Genomic DNA, 16608 nt, shown 5'->3' with positions numbered 1-16608 from the left:
AAACAGGAGTATATATGAAATGAAACCATTAAAACACAAATATATTCAAACAGAGCACTATACCAAGCAATGGCGTCCCAGTCGTCGTCATAAAGGTTTTGCAGCACTAAGTTTGACTTTATTTACAGCGTTCCTTCCATTTGGATATAGTATTTTCTGGATTAAAATACAATAAGCTTTGCAAAACTATGATCTGACAGTGTTTTGAAGAAAATGCTCAAGTATGAAACGCTCAGAACAAACACACTCGACCTTGATTTTAACTGAAGCAATGCAGGTTTAGTAGAAAGATACACAAGTAATGCGGTCACTGGGGCAGGAGGCGGCTGGATGGGATGTGGGTCACAGATGGAATCCAAACACTTTCACCCACCTTCTATTGGCTGAATATGATTTTCTCATTAGGACAAACTGAAAACGCACACATCACTTTGGCTGGTTTGACTCCTTTTCTCACAAAAGGTTGGGCTGTGATGTACTATGTGTCGACCCGCAGTCACTAACTCCAGTCTGTTAAATCAATATACACTCAACGTAAACAGAATCTCAGCTTTTATACAGCTGTGCTCTGCCATTCAAACATTTAGAGCCACAAACCACATGCAAGTTTCATACCAGCCACTGTGTAAACGCATATTAAACATAATTGGATAAAATATGAATGCATAACTTAAACAGTTCCAGCCATCTTTTGGAAAAAGAAAACATAATGCCAACCAGAGGATTTCTGGCCAGCCCGAAGGAGTTTAGTCACTTTTCGTGTCCCTGTAAATGTACTGACAACCAATTTTAAAATGCTCAATATATTCAAGTACAAATGTGATTTCAATCTGATTTAAAGCCTTGTTTTCACCAGCATATCTTCGCATTCTCTATCTGTAGCGGCTAACAACGTGACTTATTTGCCGCTGCTGTCGTAGTGATGCCATTACAAATGACACCAGCAGAGGCAGGGCCGATCTGTGCAGTACGTAATGCCATTAATTATGAGATCACAATCCAGGGCGCATCACAGCTGGGCCGACTATGCAGGAAAGTGCTGCTCCATCAGTAATCTGTAATCTGTGTGGGCGTTGTCCTTCCGTCAGTCCTCCTGCCTACGCTAAAAATCTCTCCTACAGCTGTTACCGTGCTTCTCCACAAACAATATAGAGTCTGGCCAACAGCTGGAATGCCATTACATTACATAATGATGACATCCACAGTAAACTCATAAAATTTCTAGGATAACAATAACATACACCTTCGAGCTCAAACAACATTTAGATAAAATATTTATTTGTCATTGAAGTCATATATTAAAAATAACCCCTGCAATTCAAAGGTCACTTGAAAAAAACAACAAACCTAAACTTTAAGACAGTGTCTTGTTATTTGGAGCAAAGGGTGCTATTTGGCAATATATAATTACAAAGAGCAAGAGCGCTAGCAGAGAGGTGAGGAGGAATATTGATATTGATTATGAATCAGTGTAAAGAGTAAAGAATAAAGAGGCCACGTGTCTCAGAAGAAAATGGCACTTATTTTCTCCAGCTCATATCTAACTTTTTTAATGCCATAGTGTCATTAGTGCAGGATTAAGATGGTATAATGCAGGCACGGTTATCTGTACGAATCCATTTTCCACGGGTGAATACAAAAAATGCATTTCTTTCAGCGATGGCCTAAAATCACAACTAAAACAACACAAATAATAGCTTGGACAGTTAAAGAATCAACCTCACTCCTCCCTCACTTTATTTGTAACATCTACATTCTTTTCACGCTCCTCATTTCCGTGCTGTAGCAAACATTTCCTTTTTCCTTAGAAAGAACTCTGCCCTGCCTCGGTTTCAGCAATCTGGCAACCATGTGACATAAATCTGATCTTTCACTGTTATCTAAATGTGAAATAACCAGAACCACAGCCTGAACTTCCATGTTGAGGTCGGGGAAAAAAGATCCGATTCTTCCGTGGCTGCTAAAAACTTGAGAAGGGCTACAGGAGTAAGGGTTAGCCTCTGAGTGTGTGTTTGAGTCTCAGAACTCATCATCAGAGCTGAGTAGAAGGGTCTTTTCATTGTCCCCGCGGGTGCTGATGTTACTGTGGCTGCGGGAGAGCGGTGGCCCTCCACTTCGCTCTAACGTAGACTGCTGGGTGTACTGCTGATAAGCTGGGGAGAAGTTGTGGATGGCGTCCTGGACCATGTCTCCTGGATTCATCGTCTCCTTCAGGCTGCTGGAAATGCTCTTCATTGGGGCACAGCGACCTGGAGGTGTGATGGGAAGGTGGTAAATATTAAAAAGAGACACTGAATGGAAGCAATACATGAGCGAAAAAGGAAAGAAACTAAGTTTCCATCCCAACTGCCAGCTGGATTGTCCAAATAAACCTAAGCATTGTTGCAAAGAATATAAAATATATTAAGATAAATATTATCCCTCCATCTGGCATATTTATTATCAAGGCAAGGGTTTACGACAAGGGTAGGACCACAGACTGAACAAAGTGGGAAGGTGGAATTAGCTGACTGCAAAATAAATGAGAGAACACAAAACAACACAGCGAAATATCCATCATTTCAAAATCTAATGGAAACATAAATATCTGTATTTTCTATACAATGCTGAAAATGAAACACTGAACTGAAACACATAACACAAGCGATGGAAATGCAATATTTTTTTAAACCACAATCAAGGAGAAAAAAAAGACATCAAATTCCATTTTAACATAAACAACTGAGTCACATACAGACAAAACATAGCTAACATCAGACGTACCGTACTGTCCATAGATAGGAAATGAGCCTTGAGTGCCGCAGAGTGAAGGAGGAGGAAAAGGAGAGAAAGAGATAAGAAACACAAGAAGGTCAAGATGAAAATAAAAGAATAGAAAAGAGGGCAGATGAAAAGAGAACAACTCAAAAATAAACAGATTGTTGAAGATAGGAATCAAAGTAAAGAGGAAGGGACACAAAGAGTGAGGTCAGATTAGCTTTGAAAGACTTCATCAAGAACCCTCTGTTAATCACATAATAACAATACTATAATACTGTTAGTTGCTCTTTGAACATTTCACTCTCTACCACAACCAGACATCAACGCACACACATAAACATGCCGCTTACCATATGAATCCAGCCTTTTGTCCATGTAGACCTTGTAAGTAAAAGCATGGCGCAAAGCAATAGCAGCAAAGAACATCTCAATGCAGATGATGAAGTTTTGGTAGCCAGCAGCAACTGTTCCTTCCCCCACAGAGAAATCAGCAGAGTTGATCTGGGGGATAGCGCCACACTTCTCCAGGATGGCCAGCAACATCCCTGAAATATACAAAGATAAGATATGAAAACATAAATCAAAACACTGATGTATTACTCCATGAGAGTTCAGCAACATTTGAATCTGTGCATGGAAATGCCCAAAACTGGCACTAAAATAAACATATTTGGACCTGGCACAAAAAACCTTTTTGGTCTGTAAAGCTAACAGACAGGTTGCTTTAAACAGTAAAAACTCTTTCAATGTTAGCGCCAGAGCCACACCGATTAGTGAATACTGAGAGACAAAATGAGCAGCTGTCTACTGGGGTTCTTTTCCATTAATTAAAGTCACTATGTTTGAGGTTGCAGTTCCTTATATGACATATATTGTAGTTTCCTCTGTGATTAATTCTTCAAACAACCCATCAAAGAATTCTGTGCTCCAGTTTTGGTGGGTTGTTTTTAGCACAAAATAGCAGGTATCTGTGTTGGTATGAACCCTTCATGGAGTCTAACCAAGCTTGGTAGGGTTAGATGAAAAATTTGAACTCCACCACATCATCCAAAATTGTCCATTCTGGCAAAAGCACAGCGGCAACAGCAATGATGCAAGAATCAAGGCTTCAAAATGTAAGAGAACCAGTGGCTATATCCATCTGTTATATACAGCCTAGGCTAGGGAGCCGGGGACTGAAGAGATCACCTCTCACTGGGACTGTTTCTACAGTATCTACAGTATAGTGACTAGAATGAGCAGTCTTCCTTGTTCCAACTCGCAACTCTTCAAGTCTGAGTTTACATTGGTCACCTTTGCTAGGTTTCCAGTTGTGTATAACAAGCTACTTCCAAGGTGAATTAAGAGAGGATGTATAAAGTTAATACACACACACTTACCCTGCCAGAAGGAGAGAAAGATGACTGACTTGACCATGAAGAACTTGAGCACTGGGTTATACGGGACGAGCAGCTCACGTGTGGCAAAGTAGAAGAGGAAGAGAGCGTAGAGGGACAGACTCACAGAGATGTTGTAGATAATTGTGATATACAAGTAGCCACTAGCCACACTGGAGGAGACAGAAAAAAAAAGATTATATAAATGCAAAATCAAACAGTCATTTCAACTAAAGCTAAACACCAAGATGCTGATGCTCTGGTTGACAGTGCTGTGGAAACATACTTGAAGTCTCCATCTCTGTATTTCCCAAAGGCCTGAAGGATGACAGTGATCACTGCCATCAGTGGTTTTACCACGCAGAACTGGAGAGTTGCCTGCACAGAAGTGAAAGACATAACAGTTGGTGATGTGTGATACCTACAGTCATTCAAGCTTAAAATATTTGCAAGTAGATATTTTGGGTATGCTTACGAACACGTTACACTTTTAGTAAATGGAGAAAACATGTATTAATACTTGTCTGTCACAGTGGACACCACAACACTCAAACAGAGTCAGTACAACCTAAACCTCCACCCAAACTAAAACACTCATACCTGTTTGCAAAACCTGAGGAAGCCAATGGAGTAGGTCCTGCCCCACAGACAGCATGTCCCATACATACAGCTTGACCTAAAGTGACATACAGGTTAAAAAATACACACACACACACACACACACACACACACACACACACACACACACACACACACACACACACACACACTTAACATGAAACAACTGAAGTAACCAATTATATGGGCAGTTATACTATGAAAAGGAATCAGACTTACTCGATGGGTTTCCCTCTGATTTCAGCCATTATGGCGCTCTCTCCTCCCAGATACTCGTAACACAAACTCAGGAAGTTGTAGATGACAAAAGCTGGAGAGGATGACACAGAGAAAAGGTTACAGTTTTCCAAAGTGGCTCTCTGCATCTGGAAAACAATTGCCAGATTTAAATTATTTTTATTTTTTTTTAACTGGAGTTAAGCTGCATCAGAAAGCACAAATGAGAAACTGCGTCATCAAACTAAGGAACTGCATATCAGTGATATGACAGGAAGAGAAACCGCAACCTTCATAATCTTGCAGGATTTAGAACTCCAAAAACTAAGCAAACAAGCTAAAAAAATACACTGAAATGACAGATATACAATGTGATCAACACACAGTGGTAGAGCTCAGGCAGTAGAGTAGCTCACCTACTAATCAGAAGGTTGGTGGTTGCTGCTCCAGTCTGCACGGGCAACATACTACTAACCCCAATTTGTTATCCAGCAGAGTATGATTGTGTGTGAATGTTAGGTAGAAAACACTTACACAGGAAAGACATAGAAAAAAGTACTTGTGTGAATGGGTGAACGAGGCAAGTTGTAAAGCACTCTGAGTGCTCATTTAGTGAGATATAAGAATCAGTCCATCTATCACACTAGTAAAGGAATTACTATGCTTTAATAACTCTGTGTAACTCTAATAGTAACAGTTAGATTTTGCTGACTCTATTTCAGAACTGCTGAGACTGCCATTTCTAGACAGGAAGTGAAACTTATCAGTAGTCTTATGAATGACTAGCAAACACAGAACGAGCCTTTGACTGTGCATCCAGGCACAGTAATTCTTCTATGCAGCAAAAAACACCCTGCAACAGTAAAAGCTTGTGACAGTAAACGCTTACTGAGAGCAGTGTTGGTCAAGTAATACCTAATTACTGATTACTTCCCCAAAAAAGTAATCCCGTTACTTTACTGATTACTTATTTCCAAAAGTAATTAATTACTTAGTTACTTTTTAAAAACACGATTTACAACCTGAATAGGTGATAAAGTGATAGATCTTTCAGCCCAATTCTACTTTTTCTACATAATCCATCATACAGAATGTAATCAAATGGAAAAGTCTCTTTTTAAAACTTGTTTTATTAGTTTTAATCTTTTAACTTTATGCATCAAGCAAAAATTTAATTATATGCAACATTCTCTGACTGGAAGAAATTTGTTTAATATTTAAACCTATTTTCTGCACATTCCAGCACATAAAATATATATATATATATATATATATATATATATATATATATATATATATATATATATATATATTTGTGTTTACACTCACTCTTTCAAATAGATGCAAGTAAAACACAACAGACAATAAATAGAGTCAAAGACTAGCAGTCCTGTTGCTCTATTTTCACCTGTAAAGCAGGAGTGGGGTAGGCAGAGGTTTACCCTGGTGCAGGTGAGCCGCGGTCAGTTGAAGAATCCGCGAGTTTCTCTGTGAGTTTCCCCATTACGTCGTTGCGCACTCAATGCTTGCTCGGAAGTTTAAGGGTTTTTTTCGCTGTAAAAAGAAGTTTTCTTCCCACGCACAACGGACGCTAATGTTTTTGTCACTTTTTATGGAATCAAACTCAAAGGTCAGTACTTCCACGCTTTAAACTCTGCACGCTCATACTCTCTCCTGCACTCGATATATGATCCATTGTTGATCTGCACGCAACTGTTGTCACAAACGTCGCACTTGCTTACGTCACTGTCATGAGACATTCTCGCAAAAAAAAAAAAAAAAAAAAAAAAATCACGGTTTTAGTAACGCAGTGTTCCTACGTGAAAGTAACAGTAATCTAATTACCGTTTTTGCAATAGTAATCCCTTACTTTATTCGTTACTTGAAAAAAGTAATTGGGTTACAGTAACGCGTTACTGCCCATCTGACTGAGAGAGAACATTTTTTTGCCAGAAATTAAAAAAAAACAAAAAAACAATTTACAGTTATATATGTAGACCATTGTGTAATTCATCATTATCTGATATCAAAAATGTAAAAACATTCTCCTGGATTTAATATCCATTATTCTTTAAAAATCTAAATATTTTTAGAAAAATCTCAACAAAGCATATAGGGCAGTTGCATCATACAGTGGGGCAAAAAAGTATTTAGTCAGCCACCGATTGTGCAAGTTCCCCCACCTAAAATGATGACAGAGGTCAGTAATTTGCACCAGAGGTACACTTCAACTGTGAGAGACAGAATGTGAAAAAAAAAATCCATGAATCCACATGGTAGGATTTGTAAAGAATTTATTCGTAAATCAGGGTGGAAAATAAGTATTTGGTCAATAACAAAAATACAACTCAATACTTTGTAACATAACCTTTGTTGGCAATAACAGAGGTCAAACGTTTACTATAGGCCTTTACCAGGTTTGCACACACAGTAGCTGGTATTTTGGCCCATTCCTCCATGCAGATCTTCTCGAGAGCAGTGATGTTTTGGGGCTGTCGCCGAGCAACACGGACTTTCAACTCCCGCCACAGATTTTCTATGGGGTTGAGGTCTGGAGACTGGCTAGGCCACTCCAGGACTTTCAAATGCTTCTTACGGAGCCACTCCTTTGTTGCCCGGGCGGTGTGTTTTGAATCATTGTCATGTTGGAAGACCCAGCCTCGTTTCATCTTCAAAGTTCTCACTGATGGAAGGAGGTTTTGGCTCAAAATCTCACGATACACGGCCCCATTCATTCTGTCCTTAACACGGATCAGTCGTCCTGTCCCCTTGGCAGAAAAACAGCCCCATAGCATGATGTTTCCACCCCCATGCTTCACAGTAGGTATGGTGTTCTTGGGATGCAACTCAGTATTTGTCTTCCTCCAAACATGACGAGTTGAGTTTATACCAAAAAGTTCTACTTTGGTTTCATCTGACCACATGACATTCTCCCAATCCTCTGCTGTATCATCCATGTGCTCTCTGGCAAACTTCAGACGGGCCTGGACATGCACTGGCTTCAGCAGCGGAACACGTCTGGCACTGCGGGATTTGATTCCCTGCCGTTGTAGTGTGTTACTGATGGTGACCTTTGTTACTTTGGTCCCAGCTCTCTGCAGGTCATTCACCAGGTCCCCCCGTGTGGTTCTGGGATCTTTGCTCACCGTTCTCATGATCATTTTGACCCCACGGGATGAGATCTTGCGTGGAGCCCCAGATCGAGGGAGATTATCAGTGGTCTTGTATGTCTTCCATTTTCTGATGATTGCTCCCACAGTTGATTTTTTCACACCAAGCTGCTTGCCTATTGTAGATTCACTCTTCCCAGTCTGGTGCAGGTCTACAATACTTTTCCTGGTGTCCTTCGAAAGCTCTTTGGTCTTGGCCATGGCGGAGTTTGGAGTCTGACTGTTTGAGGCTGTGGACAGGTGTCTTTTATACAGATGATGAGTTCAAACAGGTGCCATTCATACAGGTAACGAGTGGGGGACAGAAAAGCTTCTTACAGAAGACGTTACAGGTCTGTGAGAGCCAGAGATTTTCCTTGTTTGAGGTGACCAAATACTTATTTTCCACCCTAATTTACGAATAAATTCTTTACAAATCCTACCATGTGGATTCATGGATTTTTTTTTTTTCACATTCTGTCTCTCACAGTTGAAGTGTACCTCTGGTGCAAATTACTGACCTCTGTCATCATTTTAAGTGGGGGAACTTGCACAATCGGTGGCTGACTAAATACTTTTTTGCCCCACTGTATTCTGTGCGGTGGTCAGTGGTTTACTTTCTATTTTGCTGAGGAGTAACACGCAATTTAAAAAAACTGACTGGGCTGCACAGTGATCGCAGTTTTCCTGCTGGCCCAGGTGTTTGTCGGCTAATCTAAGGGTAATCCACAGACTCAGGCTCCCTGCTGCCTCAGCTTTCTTTACAGTTGAAAGCTGCTGAGCTTAAAAGTAAGCCTGTGATTGCAGCACATGGACGACAATTGGGTCCTGGGTTTTTCAGTACTGTATAATTACAGATACAGTATGTTTTAACTCTGAAACAAGAACATACGAAGAAGCTAATATTCTTTTGAATGGCTTCTCCACGTAAACCTAAGGTTTGAACAGTGGGTGGGTTGGGCTTTTGTGCCTAGATCACAATGTCATCATCATAAAGGGTACAAAAAAACTGACATGGAGTCCTTAGAGCAGTTTGAAATCTGAGCTTCTGTCTCACTGGGGTTACGTGTACGTACACCGACATCCTAACCTAAAACTCGGTTTATGTTTATTATAAGCATCCACTACTAGTTACCAACAATATACTATAAATGACAGAAAATACCAAAAAGCACTTTGAATAATGGTGGGATACATCATGATTTATCTGCTTAGAAGTGAGATGCCTTCTCAAGCATTTGCTCTTTTTCCACTCAGTTGCTAGGATACCTGTCCCCCCTCCCTGCAATCCCAACAGGCCATGGAGACATGAGAACAAAGATGGCAACCTTTGTAAATGAACACACTGTAAAGGCCCTCTGTTAGTGGGCACAGCACATAAATTCTTACACCCTCACACTTACTCTCATTGTTGTGTTAAATGCTGACCATACTGTGATGGCACATGTGGCAGCGTATATTCCTGCGTGCAACATAATAGGCTAGTGTATTTAATTTGACTCTGTTACTTTGTCCACTCACCTTCATAGCAGTCTCGGACTGTGTCGAAGTACACGTAATACTCCTCGTTGGTGAAGAAAAGCAGGCTGAGCCAGGAGTCAAAGGCATAGATGGGAACTATGAAGAGGATCCTAACTATGTGCCGCTGCTCGTTTGGAGAGCTGTAGTAACGTAGGTGCATGTAGATCTGAAAAAGAAAAAGAGGTTAGAGAAACATAAGTTCATCTAAACATATAAAGTCATTTATTTAGAAATCTAAGATTAAACTGCTCCTATAAAAGACACCATCATCTAACAAGGAGCTCCATATGCTGGAAAAAGCCTCCATAACTTAAAGACAAAATTAAACGAGCAAGTAAATATTGTGCAGCACTGGCAAAGGTGTATCTACACTCACCACCCATTTGATTAGTTACTGAAGTTAGGTAGTTGCTGAAGTTCGAATTGAGCATGAGAACGAAGAAGAAATGTAAATTATGTGACTTTAAACTTAGCATGGTTGTTAAGGCCAGATGGGCTGAGTATTTCACAAAGTGCTGATCTATTGGGATTTTCCCACACAACCATCTGTAGGGTTTACAGAGAATGGTCTGAAAAAGAGAAAACATCCTGTGAAAATGCCCTGTTAATGTCAGAGAAGACCGAGAAGAATGATCAGGTTACTTTCAGCTGATTGGAACACAACAGTAACTCAAATAACTACTTGTTACAGCCAAGGCACAATACGGTCGACCTTGATGAGCTAGAGCAAATTGGAAAAACAATGCTTGATCTGATGCAACATTCAGATAGTAGGTCCACACAACATGGATGGACCTATCCTGCCTTGTATCAAAGTTTAAGGCTGGTGGTGGTGGTGTAAAGGTATTCAGGGTTATTTTCTTGACATACTTTGGACCACCAACTGCGCATCATTTAAAGGTGAAAGCCTACAGTATATCGATCTTTTAATGACTGCTTCCAGCAGGATAACGCACCACGTTGCAAAGCTCAAATCATCTCAAAATGGTTTCGTGAACATGATAAGATCACCGTACTGAAATGGTCTCCACAGTCACCAGATTTCAATCAAATAGAGCTCCTTTGGGATGTGGTGAAATGTAAAATTCACATCATGGATGTGGAGCTGACAAATCTGCACCAATTGTGTGATGTCATGTCAATGTTGACCAAAATCTCTGCTAAAAATCAATGCCATGAAGAATTCAGGCAATTCTGACGGCAAAAGCAGGTCCAACCAGGTATTAGCAACGTGTACCGAACAAAATGGTCAGTAAATTTAAACCTGCTCATGAGAGCATCTACACCTATAAAAACAGAGATAATGAAAAACCCTGTTGACATGCTATGTATGGGCTGCATAAACAAAGAAGGAAAATGGTATCAGGTTTCCACCAACAACCTAATGTACCACGTAATATTTCTAATTTTTAAAATGCAAACATACTGTATTTAAACTTGCCTATATAATGATTAAATTTCCTAAACTTTATTTAAAGTTTAGTTTAAAAAAAAAATAGGACCTAAACTAAAACATGGTAAAGTCTGGCAGGGAGCGTGTTTGGGGCCTGCACATAGAGTGAGACAAAAGCTATCAGTGTCATGGAAAAGGGCGTGCTGGTACTGACCAAATAAAAGCGTCAATGCAAAAATGAAATGTGACCCAATAATTGTTTTATCTTGATTTTCTTGTTTTTATAATAATTGAAGCCAAAAATTGTAACTGAAAAAAAAATGGGTTAGTAGTTGTCACATTAAAAAAACAACAACAAAGAAACAAAAAACAACTAAAAGCACAACATGAGATCAACATGGATCAGTTTTCTCACTGCAAAACCACAGTTCAAAATGTGCTAGGTAATCAGGGTGGCCCAAAGTAATGGCTACCTCATGAAACCTGCATGTGTGCAGTCAGTATACACTTGGCAGAGTCTGATACTGGAATAGAGTGAGTTTGCAGGGTGTGTGTTGTGAGTGTGTGCTTGATGGGGGTAACTGATACTGAGCTTTTATCACTCCTTTTCAGAGAAGCAGATGGCAGGAAGGACAGGGTGGGCTGCTGTCACCAGCACCTCTGTCTGCGCCCTGTGGCTCTTTTCCACTTACACAATGTCCACACCTATCACCTTTCCTGGCCTGTAAACAGACACACCTCTGGTAAAATAACAAACATTGAAAGGGGAGGGGGGGACAACACACCAGGCCAGACAGTGCACTCACAGGCAATCGTTGCTAGGTGACCCTACTTTCAGCACACACATCTCCTGCTCCTGTACGGTGTTATACTCAAGCCAGGAGCACCTGTTGCCAGAGCGACACAAGGCTATTCTTTAACCGAGTGTGTGAAGAGCATCGGCAAACAATGGAAGAGAAATCATTCAACTATGCCTCAAGGTACAATAGATCCCCCTTACATAAAAGGGATGTTACCTGAATGCTTCAGTGTAACATGAGGGCTGACAAACAAAAAAACCTGACAAGGTAAACTGCTCTTATTCCATGAATTGCAGTTCTCTGCAGGGCTCGCACACAGCACTCCACAGGCTTTTAGTACTGCTGAGGTCTTGCCATACAGCCATCGTAAATTGTCCCAAGCTGGATAAATTTAAGAGGGCCGGATTAAATTCAGTCAATCAAACTTGGCACTCTCGTGTGTTCGCGCTCAAGGTTGCCACAAACTAGAATATTCCAAGTTTTTACAGCCTGCAAGGAAAATTTATAGCATGTTGTTTTGCCCATCTCTTTTTCACTGCACTTATGTAATCGTACTACTGCCAGCCCCAAATAAAACACAAAGACATGTATTCGTTTTACTTGTTTCTAATGTTTAATGCTTGCAGCCATCTTAAACCTGGCTCCTAAAGGCTGCTTTAAAGATTTAAATGTGGCTCGGTGACTAAAGACACTAGACTAGGACAAAACTCAATGTCAGCAATTTAGGATGACTGTCTCCCTGCTCCCCGCAAGTCAGTGGAATTAAAGCCATAAAGAAGTAAATATTTCTGAGCTGTGGCAATGGGAGCTTTTTTCATATGATGTCTCCTGCAGCTAACACAACTGGGCATGGTAACAAACAGCAGAGTAGGTTTAGCTGTCTGTGTCAGTCCATATTTCAGCAGGAATTGTCAGTATACAGCCTAGATGCATCAAACTTGTTTTCCAAACAACAACAAATTAGATCCACGTGGCACAATTTGGCTTGCAATGAACCTGTAATGTTGCTGAAATCTCACCATGTGTAGGAGCCTTTAGAAAGCAGATTGTAGATGAGAATAAGTACTTATTTAACTTCTTCACGAACACAGTGTAGCCAATTCATGGGAATGGGATGTTATTTATCACCTTCACATCAAAAACAAAACAAATTTGCAGACAGAAAATCCCATAATATTTGGAAGAAGAATATTTCCTCATATGAAGCACATAACACTACATGTGCTTGGTGTGTGAACATCCACATAAAGAGTCAACCAACCTTTAATTAAGTCTAAATAAAATCAAACAATCATGATCATGATTCAAATTTGGGTTTTGAGTCACTTACCCAAAACACTGACATTGAGATCAATGTTTCGGGTAAGTGCTATGGGCAAAGACGGGAAAACAGATGTAACCACATTGAATGAAACCATTAACAACATGTTAGCAAAGAGTGCATTTGAGTTTTGCCTAGTGACATATTTTGACCAAATAAAAAGCATAACCTGGTTATTCCTTTAGTGAAACCACCACATAGTCAACAGGTTCCCAAATACCCTTGGACTGTAGAAAGAACTCTCAAAACCCTGTAACTATTATTATTTAACCTCTTAGATCACAGTTTACCCTCTCACAGGTAGCTGTTAGTGGAACATTTCATTTAAACCCGCTGACCATTTAACCACTCTGCTTACCTGGTGGCATGTGATCAGAAGAGCTGTCCAAACAAAAAACCCTGATATAGTTTGGGCAGTGGAGGTCATGAGGAAAATTGGCTCATCTGGTGTTACCACTGGGGTTTTAGGCACCCATGATGTGTTGGATCCTTGTGGGGCTGTAGTGGCTGGGGACCCCAGGGTGAGGCCGCTAGGAGAGTCATTCTCCAACCTCTCTGACAGCCGCTTGACTCGCCACCAAAGCTGACTCATCTGAATGAAGAAAGGACACTTCATCAACAAATATGCTTCTTGTATCACACTTAATTTACCCTCGACATTTTTAATAGCATGCATCGATCAACAGAACATGTTCCAGTTTGTAAAGCCTGAATAAAACACTCTTGATGTGTAAATGCATCTCAGTGGGCTCGTGCGGCCAACGACCTAAATCTCATGCCAATATCTGCCGAAGCTGGAACGAGAAAACAGCAAAAGATAAAGAGCAGAGCAAAGTAGGACAGTGCACAAAAAAGTGCAAATGACACTGCACGGCTGGCAGACGTATGAAGCCAGATCAAATGGAAGGAGTGAAAAGAGGAAGCACAAGGTAGGCGGGTGAGGAGGCACTGGTGAAAACGGGCAAAAAACACACACATCAAGACATGGAGCAGAGGGCTGAAAAATCCCTAAATCACACAGTGACAGATCCGTAAGATCTGGTGACCCAGTTTCTCCTCTTCTTGTTCCCGGTGCTCTGCTCTGGGCAGAATGAAGTGGAGTGCAGCTAGAAATAGCACTATGCACAAACATATCTCATGAGAGTAGTGAAACACCTTTGCACAAATTAGTCAAAAAACGCAGAACTAACACGATCATGCCTGTGGCTGCATGTGGTTGGTGAAAGCTGAAAGCAGTAGAAATTAAAGGAAACAACTGCATGCAAATGTACATTAGGAAAATGGATAAAGGTGTTCTGAAGTTTCTATTCCACAAAGCTAATGGAACAGCCTCAGAATCTTGGGGGCTGGAGGGTATCCAGGCTGTGCATCCTGAACAGGCCCATCACATGGCCAGACACATCCATGCTCTCATTCACACCTATAACCAATTTAGGCACAGGGGGAGCACACAAACTCCACACAGCTGCCTGAGTACACCACTTCTGCAGCTCATAATGACATAATTATGAGCTGCAGAAGTGGCATTCATCTCATAATTACACAGGACTGATGAGGACAAGTGAAAACTAGACAGGCGACCGGCCAAACCGGCACTCACAACATCACACACACATCGAGACAGATGCTCTGCTACACTCCCCCACCCCCAATCATCAAATTACATCTCCCTGCAACCGTCATCTCTCCACCTACGTCAATGTCTTGGCACAGATTTTCAGGAAGGCAATAATCTAATAGTTTGCAGTGAAAACTAATTTCACAATGACTTTCAAAGCCTCCTGAAACACCAGCTAAATATAGGGTGATTGCACAGTGTTGTCATGGATGACTCATGCCACTTTGCCAAAGCCTAAATCAGCTTGTGGCAATGCAGCAACTGGGAATGAGCCAGTGTGTCGCTTTCTCTCTCTCTCTCTCTCTCTCTCACACACACACACACTCCAGAATATGTTTTCGTTGAAAACAAAACAAACAAACAAAAAACAAACAAACCCAGAAATAAATTTAGAACCCTACAGACAATTCAGTCTAAATGCTTTGCTTGTTTTTAATACCACCACAAAGACACAAGTAGAATATTGTTATTAGCATTATTATTGATTTTAGTTGTACTAGTAAATATTATTATTTGAGTAATTAAAGAGGTTTCAGTGTGATCAGGATCACGTTGATTTAACAGCTGAATTTCTATGTCCAAAATGATAATGTTATGTTTGGTTTTGCCATGTTCTGGTAAGTAAACAGTTAGAAAATGACTTTATTTATAGTATGTAAATCAGTTAAAACATGCCATGTTAAAATAAACATACAAATGATCTGCATATTATCCGTATTAAAGTCTGTGCTCACTGCTGTGCATACGCAATGGAGATGATCAGCACCTTGCACTTACACCTCGCTGGTTCCCAGTGGGCCACAGACAAGACAGATCATCAGTCCTGCTGACTGCACCCGGGGAAAGATTTCAAAACATGCATTGTACTTCGACATCAATCGAATTGGCAGTCTTTGTGACAAGAATTAAGACTTCAGGCCAGGAAAGCTGTCTGAAACATACTGTAACACACCAGGGCACCGAGGCTGTGTTCAGCCAGATGAAGTGAACACAACAGGATTCAGCAGTGGTTACAAGTCATTTTTATAGTGTTAAGAGCAGATTAAAGAAAATACACAAAGGACGAGAAGTCAAGCTTCCCAGCTTTCAACCCTTCGTATTAGTGCACACAGCCGTGCTATACATGCAATATCAGACAGGTGAAAAATTCAGGCGGGATAACAGTTAGCACACAAATGCTGATTTATGACAAGGTATTTGAGCCATTCCGTTATGAGTGTTAGGAAAGACACAATAAAAGCGGAAAATTACAGCCGCTGATCGGCGCTCATGACTCCGTGCTGCCGCTTTGCTTACCTCCTCTGCAGTTGTTTGATGTGCGCCGATTTGAATCCAGGCATCAACTTAGCTCATCGTCTCGAATCCAATCTCGAGCCTTTCGGGAGTATAAAAAGTTACCGAGCCAAGCTATTGCATTCAAACGAGGGAAAGCCACGTATGTAATCACTGCATCTTTCTTTCAATTCCGGAAACTGGCTTCTTCTGCGGGAAGAGTCGACAGCTGAGCTTTAATGACGCCGACCTCAGCTGCTAACCAGTGTTAGCGAGCCCTTTTCTAGCCTAACACAAACTTAGCAGTTACTTCTTCCAGTAGAGACAAACCAAAGACGTATAACACGGTTTTAGAAAGCTTTAAATAAAACACGACGCTGAGGTGTAAACTGAGAAAATAACTGGTATTAGCTTGCCATTTCCAATCCAATGCTAATGGACTACTAACGCCGTTATTTCACCCACATCAGCAGCAGCAGTTCTCTGTATCAACAGCAGCGACTCCGCTCAGCGCATGCGCAGTCACGCCTTTGTCGTTCTCCGTGCTTGGCCATTGAACATAAC

At 40.8% G+C, this 16608-nt stretch overlaps 1 protein-coding gene across 1 annotated transcript; it reads right to left on the bottom strand.

The window, feature by feature from the left end:
- Positions 1-1257: 1257 nt before the first annotated feature.
- LOC308410701 (transmembrane protein 184B-like) lies at positions 1258-16547 on the bottom strand. The gene is made up of 9 exons (XM_080904253.1): positions 16069-16547; positions 13513-13746; positions 9641-9806; positions 4974-5064; positions 4737-4812; positions 4423-4514; positions 4140-4309; positions 3111-3305; positions 1258-2249 (listed from the first exon to the last, which is right to left on the bottom strand). The coding sequence occupies exons 2-9, from the start codon at positions 13744-13746 to the stop codon at positions 2020-2022; spliced, it is 1254 nt and encodes a 417-aa protein (XP_080760379.1). The 5' UTR covers positions 16069-16547; the 3' UTR covers positions 1258-2019.
- Between the last annotated feature and the right edge of the window lie 61 nt (positions 16548-16608).

Source organism: Rhamphochromis sp. 'chilingali' (assembly GCF_963969265.1).
Source record: "Rhamphochromis sp. 'chilingali' genome assembly, chromosome: 15".
NCBI classification, from domain to species: domain Eukaryota; kingdom Metazoa; phylum Chordata; class Actinopteri; order Cichliformes; family Cichlidae; genus Rhamphochromis; species Rhamphochromis sp. 'chilingali'.
Note: the sequence above shows the minus strand (reverse complement) of the source record. Positions and strands in the feature narration are given on the sequence as shown.